The sequence below is a fragment of the Toxorhynchites rutilus genome, chromosome 2 (assembly GCF_029784135.1).
Source record: "Toxorhynchites rutilus septentrionalis strain SRP chromosome 2, ASM2978413v1, whole genome shotgun sequence".
NCBI classification, from domain to species: domain Eukaryota; kingdom Metazoa; phylum Arthropoda; class Insecta; order Diptera; family Culicidae; genus Toxorhynchites; species Toxorhynchites rutilus.
This window is the reverse complement of record NC_073745.1, coordinates 115,180,084-115,201,288: the sequence shown is the minus strand read 5'-3', so window position 1 is coordinate 115,201,288 and position 21,205 is coordinate 115,180,084. Positions and strand designations below refer to the sequence as shown.

Here is a 21,205-nt window from a genome sequence, read left to right as displayed (position 1 = left end):
AAAAATACTGAAATCGATGAAAAAAAAAATTATTTTTTTATATGTGATTGAATAAATTCTCATTTTTTATTTAACACCCGTTAGTTATATCATCATGACATTGAGCATGTCAAATTATTTATAAAGAGTGTCCGAAATATGAAGCTGTCCGAAATATGATTGGAAACGGTATACTCTGTCCAATTTCTAACGGGTATTTCAATAGGAACGCTACAAAAGTAGACCGATAGGGACAGCAAACGACGCCATATTTTTTCCCGCTCTCTTGGCATTTCTCTTCAGTAAGGTTTGCCATTTCATAATGGAAAGATATCCTATCCAACAACGAGTCGAGATTATTAAATTTTACTACCGAAATTCGGAGTCAGTGACCTCAACTTTAAGAGCGCTACGTCCAATTTATGGTCGTCATAATCGTCCTGCCAGATCAACAATTGAGCATCTAGTGAAAAAAATTGAATCCACAGGCAAATATTCCCGTGCCAGTGAGACAAAGAAGTGCCCGTAGTGTCGAGAATATTGCTGCCGCTAGCGCATCAATTGAGGAAGACCCAAATCAGTCCTTCACACGCAGGGTTGCCAATAGTATTTTTCAAAAAACTGGAAGATTGCTCTTAAAAAAACTGGATCCTGTAAAACCGTTTTATTAAAAAAAAAATATCGGCTCTAAAATGATTTTTTTTTTATTTATTCTAATGATTGAGCAATCGGATTTCCTTCGAAGCTTCGTGTAGTATTTATATGTAGTTCATAAAATGGCAAAAACAATTAATTAATCATATCATTCGAGCAGATCTATATATTGAAATGCAGGAATAATTTTTTATCAGGTCCTACAATATTATTCCAATACTAAAAAGAGCACTTCCAATACCAAAGCAACACTGATAAAGTTTAACTTTGGTATTGAAATTATGAAATACTGGTATGCAAAAGCTATTTCTTTCCAATTTTGGTATTATTCTTTGGTATTTTATCAAGATCTAAATGAGATTTCCTGCTGTACGAGTGATTTACAAATTTGATAAATGTGGAATGTAGCTTACGAAATACTTAACCTAATGCAATCAATAACTCGATATTTTCAATTTTGCGACTTGGTCTCCTCTGACTTAACACCGACTATATTGACTCTATGATCATCTGAACTTTAGAATTATTTGGAGGATCTATAACATTTAATGATTATATAAACTCAACGCCAGCATAGCACACGGGCTCTTCAAACCTTTATGGGTAAGATTTCTTGCTATGTACATTGCCAGTTGTGGTTGAAATGGTAGTTCAATTGGTCTGATCTTCAAAATGTTTTGTGGGACGCAGAATATATGATATTTAGATAAATTCAAAGACAGAGTAGCACGCACTGAATCCGGAAGCGTAAACAAGAGAAAAACACTAAGTTGAGTGTGTAAGAAACGAATGATAGATCCAATGTAAATATACATTGGATCGAGCGAACGATAAATTTCAAAAAATTAAATTGATCAAGAGATAGGAAGGGTGAGTGAGGGATCAGAGATGAGATTCATTTTGAAGACATTTGACTTACTGTGAAGACATTCCATCTTGTGAATACATTTTGAAGACATTATCAAATATGTGAAAACACTTCAGTATGATAGCGTGCGTGGTTTGAAAGATGTTATTTCCATGAAATTCTAACTTTTGGCCGAAAATATAGTCAAAAGACTTTTATCACAGTGTCATCCGCTCACCTTTTTATCAGTGTCACTTGTTTACTTTCCTTCCTAGTAATTGACGGAGACTTTTTTCTCGGGGTTATTCACTTGCTTTTCTCAAATTTTTCCAAGCAGAAAATCCACAAGCATAAAGAATGAATTCAACAAAAAAGCGGTTTTTACTTCAAATTCTGGAGAACTTCAAGCGGTCTGAATACATCTCTAGAAGACATTAACTTATTTGCGCCCGAGAATTGGGATGATTGTGACATTGTATTTTTATTATTTTGGGCCTAAACTATACAATCAACTATACAATTTACCGAGATCTTTCAAACGACCACTTCTCGGATCGACGGTTTTCCGGTTACATACCGTTTCAATAATTAGTTTTATGGATATGTTTTTAGTCACAACCAAAACTTGAAGGCTGAAATAAACAAATTGAGTTATCACAGTTCCGTTTTAGTGGCAAAACTGGGGCTATATTCAATCAATCAACGGTTTGTCAAGCCAATTATCACTTCTAAACTCATAAAATTTAGTATGCAGTTGCGCAATATATTCTTTGTTCACATTTATTGAAATAAACATCAAAAACTCAAGGTAAGTTTAATGAAATGCGCTATATAACAATACCTATCAGAATAAGCCATCAAACTTTGTCCAAAATTAAGTTATGAGTTTTAGTTTCCTCCGTTATGATTGTGAATACATTTGAAGACATTTTTTCGTGCCATGTGAAGACATTTGAAAAAATCACCTGGAATCTCTTTGAGGGATATTATTTATACATCGTGAATTCATTTTACATAAAATGGGTAAAACTGAAGCACACATATAAAAAACTGGATAAAACTGGATGATATTTGAAAAAACTGAAAGATTTTAGGATTTGACTGTTTGACTGGATCGGGAGAAAAAAACTGGAAGAATCCAGTTTAAACTTGAACATTGGCAACGCTGCTCACACGTCATTCTCAATGATAACCGAATATTTTTCACCCGAATTGGATGATATGGACTAGGACAACGGCGCCACAAGCCACACAGAGAATTTAACAATCGATTTATTGAAAACCAAGTTAGGTGAGCGTGTTATCTCACGAAATGGCCCAGTCAATTGGCCGCCTCGGCCGTGCGGTTTAACACCGTTAGACTATTTCCTGTGGGGCTACGTCAAGTCTACGGTCTATGTCAACAATCCAGCGACGATTGATGAGCTTCGTACGAATATCGAACGTAAAATTGCAGCAGTATCGGCCGATTTATGCTTGAGATCCGTCGAAATTTGGGTTCAGCGTTTGGACTTCTGCAAGCGTACCCAAAAGTACGCAAAAGAAATCGAGTTCCATACATAATGGCATCAAATATTCTTTCACATGAATAAAGAATTTCATTGATATCCAAAACCGTTTATATTTTATTTAAAAAAAAAGTCACAGGAGGGTTGTGTCCGAGACACGACCGCATAGTTGACGTAGGATTCCGTTAGGCTATCTGTTGATTTTGGATATGTTTGAAGAATTACATCGTTAAACTCTTTGATAATGATTTGGTGACCGAACGACCCGTTCTCGAGCGGGAACACACTTTGGTTTTTATTTATGAAAATTGAAATAAATCGTTTCATATATCAACACAACTGCTACCATATATTTTACACTTAAACTTGTGATAAATTTTTCACAATACACGATCAGTCATTGATATGCAATTCCACGAAGCAACATTTCGGTGGGAGCAAAAGCCCCCCCTACTATCATGTATTTGCAAAGCCGATTTCCCCCAGGCAGCTTGGTTTTGGTGTCTCTGTTAGGGACCCGCCACACGTGTCGTAAATTTCGACCAATCAGATGTGGTTATTTCCGTTAGGATAGGGGTTGAAATTTTTCAATAGTTCGATAGTTAGTTTCATGACATATATTATTATCTTCAATATAAAAAATTGTTTTGGAGTGGCGAAATCGATTGACGCAAAAATTTCATCAATCTATCATGAAATGACTGAGCAATATGCGTTTGAAATTGGACAATTTTCACGATGTGCTCGATTTTTGATTTTCAATTTATACCCCAACATGTTCCCGAAAGACGTAATCCTACGTCAAAACTTTTGTAGCGCTCTCTTTGAAAAACTCGATATAAGACCTGGTGATGAAAGACAAATCGATGCATTTAACCAAGAAAATGTTGGTATCAGAGACATTCCTCGCCGGGTTGGACGATCCCATGAAGTAGTGCTCAATTATTTGACGAATCCTCAAGGATACGGTAAGAAGGAGGGTGCTCCACGTAAATCGAAGCTCTCTGACCGAGATAAGCGGGAAATTGCTAGAACAGCTTCGAATATATCAAAATTGCTTATGCAAATGAAGCAATATTCAAATTTAAATTTCACAATTTGACAATTCACCAAGTTTTGGTAAAAAATACTCACATGAAGAGGGCTTAAAAGGTAAAAGCTTCCCATCTTACACCATCTCACATCGGAAGACGTCTGAGTTTTGCCAAAGCTCACATGAACCGACAGTGGGACATGATATGTTGTGACAAAGAATGTTTTCAAAAAAATACATTTTACGCTATACCATAACGGAAAGTTCTTCAATGTATAGGTTATCTTCACTGACGAAAAAAAGTTCAATTTGGATGGTCCTGATGGTTTCAACGGGTACTGGCGTGATTTACGGAAGAAAGAACAGTATTTTTCAACCAGGAATTTTGGTGGAGGCTCGTGTATGGTTTGGGCGGGATTCTGTGCAACCGGGAAGCTCAAGATAGCTTTCAAAATCATTCAAGGAATCTGGAATCCTCTCTCCTATCGTTGTTGAGAGGATATCGGCACAAACAATTCACATTTCAGCAAAACAATGCTACTATTCATACCAGCAAGGAAACTAAACAATGGATTAAGGACCAAAAACTTTTTTTTTTTTTTTGACTGGTAAATCATCCGATCGTTTTGAATTTTCCATTGATGATACTTGGGAATTTCGAAATGGTCTTATAGTAACTGGACGGCTGAGATTATCATATCCAAGCGCAATAAATAAACAAACAACTCTTTTGAATGAAATTGACGTTAAATATACTTTATTCTAAGCATTTAACAGTGTTGTAGCACTGGTTTCTGCGCACTGTTTCTGGTTACTACTTAGGTGTGCCTGTCATTACTGCACGCAAGTAATGTGTTACGATTTATTTCTCTCGGTATGCCAGAGTTAATTCTACCGTCGTCGCTTCACACATATACACACCCTTGCACCAGTGGGCCACTCTGTATTTGACTTTATTTTCACCTTTATTTTCAATATCACTATTAAAGCACTGCCAATCGGGAGCTTATCTTCTGTAAGCTAAATATATGCGGAACTTAATGTTACACCTAATCCAACACCAAGCACTTAGCGAAAAGGGATCGAGAGCGGCACTCAGTATCCCACTGCTGTCACCACTTTGAACCGACCGTCTTCGGCACTGGCTTGATACCAAATCATGGACCTTTCGGAGGAAAAATTGAACGCGCCTGGCGCGGTAGAAATTCTGAGTACCAATCCCCCGAGCTTGACTGCCTCGAATGCTTTTATTATTCGTCATGTTTACAATTAGGGGGTCTTCGTAGCCACTTGGTTACGCGTTCGCTTACTAAGCGATCGATCGTGAGTTCAAACTCAGGACTCTCAACTGACCATCTTTGTGTTGTTATAGAATAACTACGTCCACGCAACCATCATCAGCGATGGAGATCGATCCACGGTCGAAATAAGGTCGATTCATCTATACAACTGCTCTGCTCTGCAAGAAACATCGGGCTGCTGTTCTATAAATAACCCAACAATGATCAATATCAACTGTCTCCGCTGTCCGGTCTGCTGAACAATGGTAGAACAGAAAGAATACCCTTACGCCTAAATGGCTACTACTGTGTAATTTACCATAATGTAATGGAACAGAAAACCTAACGCCTAAATGGCTACTGTGTAATTTACAATTTATAGAAACATAAACATATGTACATGTACACGATTAAAAAAAACCCGGCTCTGTTGCAGCTAAAATGCTAATGAGCCTATTAAAAAAAATAAATGGGTTAAAAAAAAATGTTTACAATTCTTGTTTTCTTATTTACTAATACAAATTTGGCGCGCGCTTCCTCGTGCTGACTCTGCACGCGATTGTGTAAAGAGCAACACAATTAAACTAGGGCAAATTTAGCATACGCGAAAACAAAAATTAACAACAGGGCCGTACATCTCCAAGGTGGATGTACTTTTGTAAATTGACAACAACGCGCGTGTTAAAATGAAATATGGAAAAATGGAGCGAAGCATTCTCCAAGCGTCTCTATAATGATGTCTGAAGCGATTAGGGCCGCTTCAGTGTATGAATGAACATCACTTTTTATTTTGATTTGTTGTGCATCGTAAGAACTTCACGACATTCACTAAGACGCGACGCGAGATAAGACAAACACTTATTGACGTAGGATTACGTCTTTCGGGAACATATTGGGGTACAAATTGAAAATTGAAAATCGAGCACATCGTGAAAATTGTCCAATTTCAAATGCTTATTACTCAGTCATTTCATGATGGATTGATGAAATTGTTGCGTCAATGGATTTCGGCACTCCATAACAATTTTTTATATTGAAGAAAATAATATATGTCATGAAACTAACTATCGAACAATTGAAAAATCTCAACCCCTATCCTAACGGAAATACCCACTTCTAATTGGTCGAAGTTGATGACACATGCGGCGGGTCCCTAACAGAGACATCAAAACCAAGCTGCCTGGGGGAATTCGGCATTGCGAATACATAAAAGTAGGAGGAGCTTTTGCTCCCACCGAAATGTGTTCCCAAACAGTAACATCAAATCAAGCTGCCTGGGGGAAATCGACATTGCAAATACATGAAAGTAGGGGGAACTTTTGTTTCTTCTGAAATTTTTTTTTTCTTTATTTTTGAGACTTTCAGCCTCCTGGGCTGGTTCGTCTCAGTAAAAACGGCCTAAACCATGCCGCAAAGTGCGCTTACTATCCATTTTACATGCACATACGGACAAGCAATTAACAATAAAACAATAAAACACAACAGATTTCGTCACGAGAATTTCTACGCATTTGAGCTTTTTTTTCCCCTGGTTTGACGAGGATGTCCGCTTGTCATGGCCCCAGGCCACAGATGGGGAATCCGCGCCACTCGAAGATGCCGACTGTTCTTGTTCCCCTTATCGCGAAGGGGAAGGAACAAGGATCTTCGTTTTAATCACAAGTTTTTTGTTCAAATTTTAAAGTACAGATCGGCATCTTTCAAAAAACAGAGCAGTGCAGTAGTTTGTGAAGGGTCGTCGCCAAGCACATCTCGAATGTTCCCGCTGATCCCGTGTGAGTTCCGGAGGTTCTCATACTTTGGGCAAATACAGAGGATGTGTTCGACTGAATTGCGAACCTCGCACAAGTCACAAAGGGGATGAAAGGGTCCTCTGTTGAAGTTGTGTGACATGTTGCAGTGGCCGGTTCTTAACCTGGATAAGATTCGTTGTTCTCTCATCGTTTTGACGTCTTCGAATCTGGTGATGGATCCTTTGATTCTCCGGAGGAACAACGTCGCTTCAACGGACCATTTTTCCGCCCAATTTTGAATGTGTTGGCGATCCATAGTCTGATGTCGTCTAGCGGTACTTTGCGCGTCAAAAGTTGTCCAAGGTGACCGATTCCAGCAAAACGGTCGGCCACTTCATTGCCGGCTATGCCACTATGTCCGGGGACCCACATGAGTACTGTATCCGGCAGCAGATACCTCCTGATAGCTTGTATCCATGGATGCCTAGTTATAGCCGCGCCAACGGCATCGATGACGCTAGCCGAGTCGGTAACTATCAGGATCGATTTGCTTGACGGTATAGTGGCAGCTTCAAATATTCCGGCAGCTTCGGCCGAGAAAACCTGGCAAATGTCGACGAGCTTCTTGCTGGAAATAAGAGAGTTATTATGACCGCTTACCCCGAAACCAACTCCTTGCATCCCTTTGGAACCGTCCATGTAGCGAATTTCATAATTGTGATATTTTCTTGAGACAAGTTCGACAAAGGTTTGCTCCAGACCCACAGAGCTTGCCCCAGCTCGAAAGTTGTTCCTGATTGTATCATCCACTTGGACCACCGGCAACCTCCAGTCGTTAGTCCCAAACCAAAGCTGTTTAGCTATCGATGGGAGGTTTGAGTGTGTCACCTGCTGCAAGATTTCGTTCGTTAAAACAGTCAGGTGTGTCTCCTTACATCCGCTGGTTTTAGCGAGAAAGCTCGCAGTTCTGGAAACTATCACCGCGTCCACAAAAATGTCAAACGGAGGTTCTCCTATTTCGGCGCATACCGAGGCTGCTGGTGTTGATGGTAGCAGACCAGGGATAATCCGTAGTGCATTGTTGTAAATCGGTGATAGAGTTTTTAGGAGTTTATCTCTGGCCAGGCATGTCACTTCGAGACCGTAGGTGAGGCGGCTATTGATGATGGCTTTGGCCACCCGTAAACGGATCGTTCGGTTGTTACTCCGGTGAGGTTTGGAGATGGTTTTTAAGAGGTTTAACCGGGTGGCGCAGCTTTTCTTCACCTCGTCGAAATAGTGCTGGAAGTTCAGGTTGCAATCGAACACCACTCCCAGGATTCTCAACGTTCTACGGCGGGGAATGCGGTTGTTGTAGATTTTGACTCCCGAATTGCAACCTTGGTGTTTGTGACTGCATACCACCATGTGACCACTCTTTTGCGCCGAAAGTCGAAAACCTCGTTCGACAGCCCATTTACCGATAGCATTGGTAGCTGCCTGGATCTTGATGCGTGGTGCCCTGTGCGTGTTCCCCACCACTACCAAAAGGATGTCGTCCGCATACGTGAATACGCATACTCCCTTCGGTATAACCCGGAACAGGCTGTTCATCGCTATCAGGAAGAGGGTGACGGCTAAGACGGAACCTTGAGGTACACCAGTTTCTTCATGAAAGCGCCTGGAGCTGGTGTTCCCGACTTTTACCTCAAAGGTCCGGTTTGTCGCGAAGTTTTGAACAAAGTGCAGCAGGTTGCCGTCTACCCCCCAGTCAGCCAGTGTTTTAAGAACTAATGGAATCCAGGTTCGGTTGTACGCCTTCTCTAGATCCAGGGCTACCATCTCCAGATGCTGTCGATTTTTTCTGGCCTCAGCTACCACCTCTCCAAGGGATGCGAAATACGTGTTTGTGCCCATCCCCGGTCGAAAGGCAAACTGTCGGCAGTCCAACTTCTTGTTTCCGGTCAGGTAATTGACGAGCCGTCGGTTCGCCATCCTCTCTAGAGTCTTGGACGTACAGGAGGTCAAGGATATTGGCCGGTATCCTTTCACGGAGCAGCTGTTCTGGCCGACTTTGGGGATGGGGATCACAATACTATGTCTCCATTCCGCTGGGAAGTCGTGCTTCAATTTCTTCTGAAATGTATTCCCTAACAGAGACATCAAAACCAATCTGCCTGGGGGAAATCAACATTGCAAATACATGAATACATTTCGGTAGGAACTTTTGTTCCTACCGAAATGTATTCCCTAACAGAAACATCAAAACCAAGGTTCCCGGAGGAAATCGGCATTGCAAATATATAAAAGTTGGGGGCATTTTTATATTGCAAGTAAGGTGAATGATAATAATCAAGGTGTGTTCCCGCTCGAGAACGGGTCGTTTGGTTTAATCTGTCTGTTTTGTTGTGTTCATTTCCACCAAAGGAAAGTTTATACGGTGAGAAAAATTGGAAAGGTGAAGAAATATTAGAAAAAGAGATTGCTCTACATATAGTAATAGGTGTTGTTAGTCCAATTAAAATTCGCATTGGGTTGAATAAACACGCGGCCAGTAAAAATTATAAAAAAAAATTACCTTTTCCATTTGAATATGTTTTCTCTATATTAAACAAACATGTTTTTACTGATGAGAAAAATTGATAATTTTGTTTGGTATTGGTAGTTATCTTATATTACATTGGTGAGTTTTTTTTCTCTTTATTTCATCCATCAATAACACAGGAGGCATCATGGTGGAGTGAACAAACAATACCCAACAACCAAACAAAACAGATCTTCCCAGGAGGCCACCAAATAATTATCAAAGAGTTTAACGATGTACTTCTTCAAACATATCCAAAACCAACCAACAACCAACCTAACGGAATCTTACGTCAACTATGCGGTCGTGTCTCGGACACAACCCTCCTGTGACTTTTATTCTTACTATTTAAACGGTTTAAAATTTATCTTAGATGTCGACCGGTTTCGGGCGCGAAGCTGCCCATCTACGGGACAATGTCCGACTGATTACTCGTTGTCTTCGTAGGTGTTGTGTAGTCGTCCGAAGGTTGAAGAGTTAGGTTACTGAATTCTCAGCTCCGTCGAGCACGATGTAATGGGAGGATCATCTTCATTCATCGGCGGCTTCTGGGAGTTGCTGATGAACATTGATCCCCATGCGTTAAGTTGCGTTGACTTTCGGACGTATTTTATCAGCTTTGCTTTCGTCCAATCGATGTTGTGGTTAAGGCTGGTGGTGTGTACTGCTACTGCTAATTAATTTGGTTTGCTGTTATCTTCTGCCGTTCTATGATATCTTATGCGTACCTTAACTTTTCGACGAGTTTGCCCGATGTATACAGCAGGGCAATCTCGGCACGATATTTCATAAATCCCGGATTGCTCATCGGGAGGAATCTTGTCCTTCAGGTTACATAGCAAATCACGAAGGGTATTTTCGCTTTTGAACACTATGTGTAGTGCTTGTCTTTTAAGTGTGTTTTTGATCGGATTCGTTATTTTGGGCTAGAATGACAGAGTAATTCTCTTTATGTCGTCTACTCCGGTTGTAGTGTTGTGATGTCTTGAGGGTATTTGTTGCGTTTGTGTTTTCGAAGAATCCTTTCCACAAATTCCTTCGCGTACCCATTTACTGTGGTCGCTTTGTGTTTTCTTTTTCTTCTGCAAACTCTTCTTCTTCCATGAGAACATTGTAAAGGCGATGTGTCATGGAATGGAAGGTGGCTTGTTTTTGCGCACCAAAATGGTTGGAATCGATCGTTATAAAACGGTCAGTGGATGTTGGTTTGCGGTAGATTCCAAATTTCCGTGTGTTGTCCTCTTTCCTGGTAATCTCCAAGTCCAGAAAAGGTAATTTTCCATTCACCTCTTTTTCACAAGTAAATGTGATCGAATCGTGGCGAAAATTCAGCATGTCGAGCGTTTTGTCTAGGTAGCGTTCTTTCACCGATGCGAAAATGTCGTCTACGTATCGTCTCCATGTTCGAGGAAAAAGTTTTTCTTTTTCAATTTCAACCTCTTATCTCCGTCGCGTCTTAGTGAATGTATGAATGTATCTTGTTGAAATTCTAACTGTTTGTTAGTTGGACAGAGTGTAGTTTACTTTTTCTTTTCCTATGCTAGAGATAACTTCACGAAATTGAGAATGAGCCGCAAAACCGTTATTGTGATACAAATTATCAGCAATTTAATATAGAGGATCCACAAAAAAACAGAAACCAACAAAAAACTTATTAAATTGAATAAAAATAGAGAGTAACACTCCACGAAAAGGATGTTGAGCTGGATAAAACTTCCGAAAGAATTTTAGTTGATATCGACCACTTTAAGTTTCTACCAATCGGTACACAGTTAATTGTTGAATGAAATCGCAGCTCCTCACGCCCTCTAACCTACCTTACTTTCACTGCCACCGCCACACAAAAAGCACGCCCATTGGATAGTCCTTTGGTCTTTTCGCTATCTCTCTCACTCGATAGCAAACTCACTCCCACTCCATTACTGCATTGCAAACAGCCTTAAAGAACAGACACGTCAGTGCAGAAAAATGGATAGTAAAACGATGCTCCATCATTAGCGTACAGTCCGCACTATTCAAGGAAATGCAGTGCAGTTTCACCCAAGCCCGAGCCCATTCGGTATCCTGGCTGGGTATTCATTCTTCGCGCACTATGAAAATACCCGGAAAATAAGTGGGGTCCATTCACCTACGCCGACAGACTGCTGAATACGATAACGAGTGCGCTTGTTTGCGATGGATTCTCGGCAAACATCTTGCCCCGTAGCGCACATTCATCGATAGCGATCTGCCCAGCAATCCTAACAAGAAGGTGGAATCAATTTGGATTGGGATATTTATTGCCGGCGCGATAGCATACGATGAGCTTTCTGTTGTAGGTGGGGTTGGAGACGAATGACCACCGCCCGGCCGAAGGAAGTTTGTTATAAATTGAGATTAATCAGTACAAATGGGGCGGACCACGTTGGGAATGAGCGATTTCGTGCTCGGAGTGGATTATTGTTTGCTGTTGTAGACTATTGTCCAGCTCCTTTAGAGTATTTAAATATTTGAAGATAATTTCAAAGGGCAATTTCGGATGAAGTAATGCAGCTACGACTAACTATCGACTAGTTATATTCATTTAAAACTGGTTTATAGGTTATTTAATTATTTACAATAACTAATAAAGTCAACCACTAGACTTCAGCCTAGCAGGCTGTCTGATCGCCCCTTCCATATGATAAATTGAAACGATTCATTATGCAATATCCGTTATTGACCACTTTTTGACAGCTTCTCATCGCGATTCCGAGTTGGAAAAATAACCGCTCTGTTGCACCGGTATCCAGGGACGAGGATAATTAGCGGTCCGAGATAATTGAAATCAGCAGTCAAAATATTGAGCAGCCGAAAAGGCGCTAGCTTTCCCGAACAAATCAATGGTTCGCACTCGATATAGACCTGTTTTTTATTGTTTATTTATCCGCGAACCGAAAAATAAAATGGAGAGATAAAGAAAGATCAATTATTCGGAAGCACAAGTACCTGTTTTCGGAATGCATAAGGATGTCAACGGATGAAAATTTACAGTGCTTTAAAAAAATCTCGATACAGCGATTGCTCTTATATAAAGTAATGATAAAGCATATTTAATAAATCGACAGAAACGTTACGTTTGTTTTATTTTGACAAAAACTGCTTCAAAAGTTTTCTCATTATTGACCATGTTTAATACCATATAATTTTTCTTTGGGTTACACTGGCCGATTGTCCAGTATTTTTCGATTTGAAGTATCCCCGATGGTTAAGTTTCACGTTTTTGCCCTTATACCAATTATGAGCCATTTTTCCGTAATAAGGAAAAACACAATCCAGCCACATCAGAACATTTCTTTAAAATATTTTGCTTGGTTCAGAATACGAGTTGTCTCATTTTTTGATATCCTTACCATTTTTTATTCTTTTATTTATATTGAACCCCTGAATTCGCACTAATCCGTGTATAAATTGAACATGAAGCTGTTTGCAGTCTTCGTACATCAATCATACTTTATCAATAAATTCAACAAAAGGGTCTCCTGAAAACGATAGTTTTGAAAGTTCAAACATAACACCGAGGATTTGGCCAGAATTAGGTATATATATATATATATATATATATATATATATATATATATATATATATATATATATATATATATATATATATATATATATATATATATATATATATATATATATATATATATATATATATATATATATATATATATATATATATATATATATATATATATATATATATATATATATATTAGGCTGCCAAAAAAGTCCTGCGGTATTTCCGCGAGGTGTCGTTGTAAGCGCGTAGTTCTAGTTGTATTCATTGTATCGAGTCATACTATAGCTTGTTGGAAAGGTATTTTTGCGCACTATAATCTAGTCCTTGACAGTGTTTTGTTTGGTTAAGTCGTTCGTGAGTTATAGTGTCGCAAATATGGAGCAAAATAAAGAGAAAATCCGACATATTTTACAGTACTACTATGACAAAGGCAAAAATGCATCTCAAGCTGCCAATAAAATTTGTGCAGTTTATGGACCCGATACAGTTTCCATTTCCACCGCACAACGATGGTTTCAACGTTTTCGTTCTGGTGTAGAGGTCGTCGAAGATGCGCCACGCTCCGGAAGGCCTGTCGTCGAAAATTACGACAAAATCGCTGAATTAGCCGATAAAGACCGGCATAGTAGCAGCCGTAGCATCGGCCAAGAGCTGGGGATAAGTCATCAAACCGTTATTAACCATTTAAAGAAGCTTGGATTCACAAAGAAGCTCGATGTATGGGTGCCACATACGTTGACGCAAAAAAACATCTTTGACCGTATCGACGCATGTGAATCGCTGCTGAATCGCAACAAAATCGACCCGTTTCTGAAGCGGATGGTGACTAGCGATGAAAAGTGGGTCACTTACGTCAACGTGAAGCGCAAACGGTCGTGGTCGAAGCCCGCTGAAGCGGCTCAGACGGTGGCCAAGCCCTCATTAACGGCCAGGAAGGTTCTGCTGTGTGTTTGGTGGGATTGTCAAGGAATAATCTATTATGAGCTGCTTCCCTATGGCCAAACGCTCAATTAGGACCTGTACTGCCAACAACTGGACCGCTTGAAGGTAGCACTCATGAAGAAGAGGCCATCTTTGATAAACAGAGGCCGCATTGTCTTCCATCAGGACAACGCCAGGCCACACAGTTCTTTGGTGACGCGCCAGAAGCTCCGGGAGTACGGATGGGAGGTTCTTTTGCATCCGCCGTATAGTCCGGACCTTGCACCAAGTGACTACCACCTGTTTTTGTCCATGGCGAACGAGATAGGTAGTCAGAAGTTAGCCACAAAAGAGGCCTGTGAAAATTGGCTATCCGAGTTTTTTTTGCCAATAAGGAAGCGAGCTTCTATAACAGGGGTATTATGAAGTTGGCATCTCGTTGGGAACAAGTCATCGAACAAAACGGCGCATATTTGACTTAAAACAGATGATTGTAACTAATTTTATGAACAAATGAAAATTTAAAAAAAAATACCGCAGGACTTTTTTGACAGCCAATATATATATATAAGTTACAAAAGGATCACCCATAATACTTATCGAGCATCCCGATATCAACAACACAACAACAACAAGCGATCGATCCACGCCACACGATGTGAACCAAAGTGTCATCGAACGAACGAGCGTTGACACTCATTCTAACAAGCTGACCACGCATCAACAACGACACCCGGAATGCACGCCATAACCATAATAATCAGACCTCTGTGAAAATAGGCAATAAAGTAAATTTTCAGTCGTCATCGACCCTCCAATTCGTTCAGTGGCTTACGTTATTATTCCGAAATTCATTCAACTTGTTAACTTTACATATATATATATATATATATATATATATATATATATATATATATATATATATATATATATATATATATATATATATATATATATATATATATATATATATATATATATATATATATATATATATATATATATATATATATATATATATATATATATATATATATATATATATATATATATATATATATATATATATATATATATATATATATATATATATATATATATATATATATATATATATATATATATATGTATATATAGCCATTCCATGCGGAACAGATATAGTGGTTCTCAGATTTGCGTGAGAAGGGTAACCATTTCCATTTTGGGGTTGTCCGAAAAATCAACTTTTTCCTCTTTTTTTCCAAAAATGACTTTACAAAAAATAATAACTTATGATGTTTGATGTTTCCACCTTTCGACATCATCTGAATATATAGACCGATTCAGATGATCGACATATCAAATTGCAGCCTGTAAGAAATCGAGAGAATTTGGTAAAATTTTTTTCAATATCGTAAATCGAAATCGAAAGGTGGAAAACATCATACGATAAGAGCGAACCGTGTGTACGATCCTAAAATAACAATCTCACCAATCGGGAGCGGGTGCACTAAAACTCATTGCAATAAAACAATGAAAGGAAAGGGACCAAAACGATCGCACACATTTCTTATCGCGCTAGGCTCCGTTGACCTTAGAATGCAGTTACGAATTTTAGATAAACTTTAGCCAGGGGTTGTATGTGGTGAAACACAGATGAGCGATAGGTAAAGTACTTATATGCAAAGGAGCAAGTACGTTTATAGTTTTCTCATTCTATCACACGTTAGATTTAAATTTAGGCTTGAAATAAGATAGAGTAAAATTGTATAAAAACTCAAGATTCTCTGAATAAAGCAAGTAGTCTTTGGAATCGTGTCGTACGATTTAAGTCCGAAACTTCCTATTGAATCGAGACTGACGAGAGTTCTTCAGGTTCAAGTTTTCCAACGTCCGCAGCAATAGTTGTATAATTTGCGCTCGGAGTTCGTGAAGATCTTGTACTCGTTGATCCTCCCGCTTAGTTGATATTTGATAGATTGATCAGCTCCCGTTCGTTGCTCGTTCCATATGGAATTAGTGCGAAGGCAGTCAGTTCAATTTGTTCAAAGGAATAACACTGGTTAGCTTCCGTTCGGGGCTCGTTCCGTAGGGAATTAGTGCGAAGGCAGTCAATTCAGTTTGTTCCAGGAACAAGGGTAATTCACTCGAGACTTTTTCTTACTTCAACCCTGTAAAGTGCCAATCCAGATTCGTAAGGTTGATTTCTTCGCATCTACCGAGTTTGCGTATTGGGCATCTTTTACAAAGCCAATTACCAGGCCTTTTTTGAAAAAATACTACACCCGCATAAGATTCGAATTCTGTTCTCGTTATTATTGACTGTATTTGTTTTTTGTTGTCTCGGGACCAAAGGTGCTATATTTTTTTTAATTTTTTTTTTCTGAAGAGTTGAGGATTTTTTAAATAACATATGTCGAAACCAGAGAGGTGTGTTTTTAGTTTTTGAGTTATAATTTTTTTACTTTTGAACTACTGGACCGATTCAGATGATCGATATATGATCGAAAGCCAATTAGCTAACCTTTTTTGAAAAAATGATACATTAGCCAATTAATTGAATTCTAGTCGCATACATTCAGTCTAGTCGTATATAAATATTGAACGAAGACTGGAAACATGTTAACTTTGAAAAATCATAACTTAAAAACGAAGAATAACACAAATCTCTGATTTTTGGATATGTTATGTGAAAAACTCACCTTTCAAGAAAAAATATTGAAAAATATAGCATCCTTGGTTACGGAACCATGAAAACTATAAAAAAAACTAATACAATAAACAATTACGACATCAAAATTCTTTTTTTTTTTGCAATCGGTCCAGTAGATCAAAAGTTATGAATTTTTGTGTTGGAAAAAAAGGAATTAACTGTTTTCTCGAACCATCGGTTAACTTTGAAAAATCATAACTCAAAAACGAAAAAAACGTCTCTCTGGTTTCGACATATGTTATGTGATAAATCCTCAGCTTTCCTGGAAAAATATTTAAAAAAAATATAGCGCCTTTGGTCCCGAGACTATGAAAACAAGAAAAAACGAATACAACCAATGATCACGAGAGCAGAATTCGAATTTTCTGCAGGTATAGTATTTTTTTCAAAAAAGACCAGGTAATTGGCTTTAATTTGATATGTCGATCATTTGAATCGTCTAGTAGTTCGAAAGTTATGATTTTTTGAAAAAAGTCATATTTGGAGAATGTTTTGTGATAAAGAACAAAACTACCAATTTTCACGAAAATATGAGAACCACTATATCGGTTTGGCTGTATATGAGGTGCTCAAAATGCAAGGGGTGTAAGTGACTTGATCGATTTCTCTTCATCAACTTTTTATTTATTTAATAACTCAACTGCAAAAACGCTCCAATTCAAGCTTGCTATAGAATACGATAGATGAGGCTCTGGCCTATCTTCCACATTGTCAAATACAGCTGGGAATGTATTTGCAGCTAAGTTATGACCAAAAGAGAGAATTGATGAAGAGAAATCGATTAAATCACTTACACCCCTTTCATTCTAAGCCCCTCATATATTAATGGAATGATGTCTGTCTGTCTTCCTGATTCTTATGGACTTGGAAACTACAAAACCGGAGGCGATCTGGCGTAGTGGTAACATCCATGCCTCTCACGCTAAAGGTCACGAGTTCAATTCTCACTCCCGACATTCTTCCAAAAATGGAAGTAAAAAGTGACGAACCAGCCAAATGAGTTGAAAATCACTATAATACAGATAAAAAAAAAAAAAAAACTACAAAACCGATCGGAAGGAAATTGTAAAGGATCAATAAGAAGGTCAATCAATGAACAGTTCTGCGATTGGACCCTTGAATGTTTGCCTAGCAAGAAAACGGGAATGTTGGAAGGTATTGATAACAAAAAAATCTATTTTGAGCGGAACGAAGTTTGCCGGATCAGCTAGTTGTAATATAAAATTGTCTTCAAAACTTATTTTTGTATGAAATTTTTTCACACCTGCAAAAAAGTGTTGATGCTGTTGATACTTGATATGGAGGGGTTAATTTTCATTCATTATTTTAAGTTTAAAAACGTGTTCATTCCGCCTGAAAATCAATTATTATCTTTGAAGCTCCCATAAATTCGTAAACGAAGCTCAATGCCGTCAACGCGAATGACACAATAGAAGCCCACTGACAAAAGACATGCAGTCCAAGGTGTTTGCTAGGTGGAATGAGACACTACATAGTAAATTCCAGCTCCCTGCTACCGCCTATCTCTCCCTATGTGTTCAGATGGTGCCAACATCTCAGAGTTCAAAACATTCAAAGTGCCTACACTTGAACTGACAGACCTGTCAGTATGATACAAAACGGGTTCAAAACCGCATACAATGATAGACATTCCTTTAGCCGCACTTGAAAAAAAACTTGAAACACTTACAAAACAACTAGGAATGTTCTTTTTATCGAGATACATATTTGCTGTAGTGATAATATATTTAAGTCACTTTTATAAAAAGGACGTGCGTCACAATCACACACACAAGGCGGCATCGGTGGATAGCAACATTCAAACGTAGTTTTTTCCCGAGACATACGTTTAGCCGCAGGGCATAAAAATCGAGTTTTCGCATAATCACCAAGCCTTTATCTGTATTTTTTGAAAAAATACTTGAGAATGTTCAATTTACAAGATAAATATTAGATGTGCAACGTAAGTAGTTAATCAGATTAGTGATTTACGTAGGATTTAAAGGAATGGCGAAAGGTATTCTATTGACGGAAGAGGGGCGGAAAATAATAAAGATACTCAGTGAACAAAAGTTTTCTAAAGGGTGTGTCACATCAAATTACATCACTGAAAAAACGCTGTAGAAATTTAATTTTTAAGAATTATATCTTCAGCTTTCGCTTATAATCAGATAAGAGTGTATAGATCACGTTGGCAATGCTTCACTGTCAATTTTTCGTAAATTTGGAAAAATGTCGTCGAACGAAAAAGAGCGTCGTGAATTAATCCTATGCACTCATTTCGAGAATCCGGAGTTGTCACATCGGGACATCGGTAAGATGCTGGGAATCGTCCAATCCACGGTCAGCAGAGTACTAAAACGATACCTCGAGAACCTAACCATCGACCGGAAGGTGAAGAACGGCAAAAATGGATGCTCCGTCAGTGAAAAAGATCACAAGCGCGTAGTTAAGCAGTTTAGACGTGATCCGAGAAGTTCGGTCCGGGATGTCGCCAATAAGCTGAATTTGTCAAGTTCATTCGTCCAGCGGACCAAGCAGCGGGAGGGCCTGCGTACATACAAGGTTCAGAAGGCTCCTAACCGCGACGAAAGGCAAAACATGGTGGGGAAAACGCGAGCCCGGAAGCTGTACACCGAAATGCTGACGAAGCCGCATTGCCTGGTAATGGACGACGAAACCTATGTCAAAGCGGACTTTCGTCAGCTGCCGGGCCTGTTGTTCTTCTCCGCAGAGGACAAATTCAGCGTTCCGGAGGAGATTCGCAAGCAGAAACTATCCAAGTTTGCCAAAAAGTACATGGTGTGGCAAGCGATCTGCTCTTGCGGAAAGCGGAGCGCCCCTTCGTGATTACCGGCACGGTAAACGGGCAGGTTTACCTTAAGGAGTGCCTACAGAAGCGCTTACTACCACTATTGAAGCAGCACGAGGGCCCGACCATTTTCTGGCCGGATCTCGCTTCGTGCCACTATTCAAAGGACGTGTTGGAGTGGTACGAAGCCAACGGGGTCACCTTCGTGCCAAAGGAAATGAACCCGCCCAACGCCCCGGAGCTTCGCCCAATAGAGAAATATTGGGCGATTATGAAGCAGGCCCTCCGGAAGAACCCAAAAGTTGTCAAATCGGAGGCGAACTTCAAGAGAAAATGGATTTCTGTTCAAAAAAAACTACAACCTGACGTTGTACAGAACCTTATGGACGGGGTAAAGAGGAAGGTGCGAGCATACGGGCTTGGGCTCGAAGTATGAATAAAAAGAAAATGCCAAAAGTTGTTTGATAGTTTTTATTTTACTGTCTAAAATTTTCAAAAGGATCGGTCACTGGGCGAATTTCTACAGCGTTTTTTCCGTGATGCAATTTGATGTGACACACCCTTTAATCGCTCGATCGTAACAAAAATTGGTCTATCTGGGAAAGTGGTACGGAATTTATTTTAATAGTGCCAGAAATATGGGATATAACGACCAACAAATGGGAACACCAAAGTTACTTTGCGTCTTAAAGGTCGAATAAGACACGAGGCAACCAGGAAACGATGTCCTGCTCATACATTAAGGCAGAATCGGTTGTTCCAGTAACGAAGAGACACATTGCGCGCATCTTGAATGAGTCACCAAACATCATGTGGAAGAAACCTCAAGGGAAGCCGAAACTGACCGCCACCCATAAGCAGAACCATCTCATTTTCGCCCGGCAATTCATGAAATGGAAACTAGAATGGAGAAATATTGTATTTTCCGGCGAGAAAAGTTCATTTTGGATGGTCCGGACTGTTACAGTTGCTATTGGCACAATTTAAGTCAACGGCATGCCGTGAGATCGAAGCTAAACTTTGGGGGCGGAAGTTTGACAGTGTGGGGAGCCGTTTCCTATCACAGCAAGCTTCTCAATTGTTTCATTTTCACCCGAATGAACTCCGAAAAGTATCTTCAATTACTGGAGGACGTTTCGATTGGCCATATTGAGAATAACGCTACCGAGGATGTCGTTTTATCAGCATATTTTATGCATATTTAGATCCACCTTTTCAAGCAATCGAAGGCATGGTTTGCCGAGGAGGACATTCCGCTTCTTGAATGACCTGCTGGCAGTCGATTGCAATCCCATAGAGAACCTATGGAGAATCTTGGCCGAGATGGTCTATGCAAACGGATGACAATTTGATAACATTTCCAGTCTCAAGGCAGTAATTCAGGAATGTTGGGCTATAATCAATAGGGCAACACTTTAATAGCTGTCTGACTCGATGCCAAATCGAGTTTTCAAAGTGATCCGAATCGAGATGGACGTACTAAATATTAGCTACCGATTGGACTCGAAATTTGCCGCACAAATTTTCTTTTATTGAAATTTTAGGATGCGGCTAAACGAATGTCCACCCTGATTCCACATACTTGAATTACTTAGAAAACAAAAAGTGAATTTATACTTTTTTTAGAATGAATTCGATG

The 21,205-nt window shown here is 39.3% G+C and overlaps 1 protein-coding gene across 2 annotated transcripts in view; it reads right to left on the bottom strand.

Moving 5' to 3' along the window:
* Window positions 1-12,136: 12,136 nt before the first annotated feature.
* Window positions 12,137-21,205, bottom strand: part of LOC129768579 (alpha-L-iduronidase) — a 31,803-nt gene continuing 22,734 nt past the window's right edge. For both annotated transcript variants that reach the window (XM_055770326.1, XM_055770327.1), the window contains exon 7: window positions 12,137-12,480. In XM_055770326.1, the coding sequence (XP_055626301.1) occupies window positions 12,404-12,480 (77 nt within the window). In that variant the 3' untranslated portion in view covers window positions 12,137-12,403. The remainder of the gene's footprint in view (window positions 12,481-21,205) is intronic.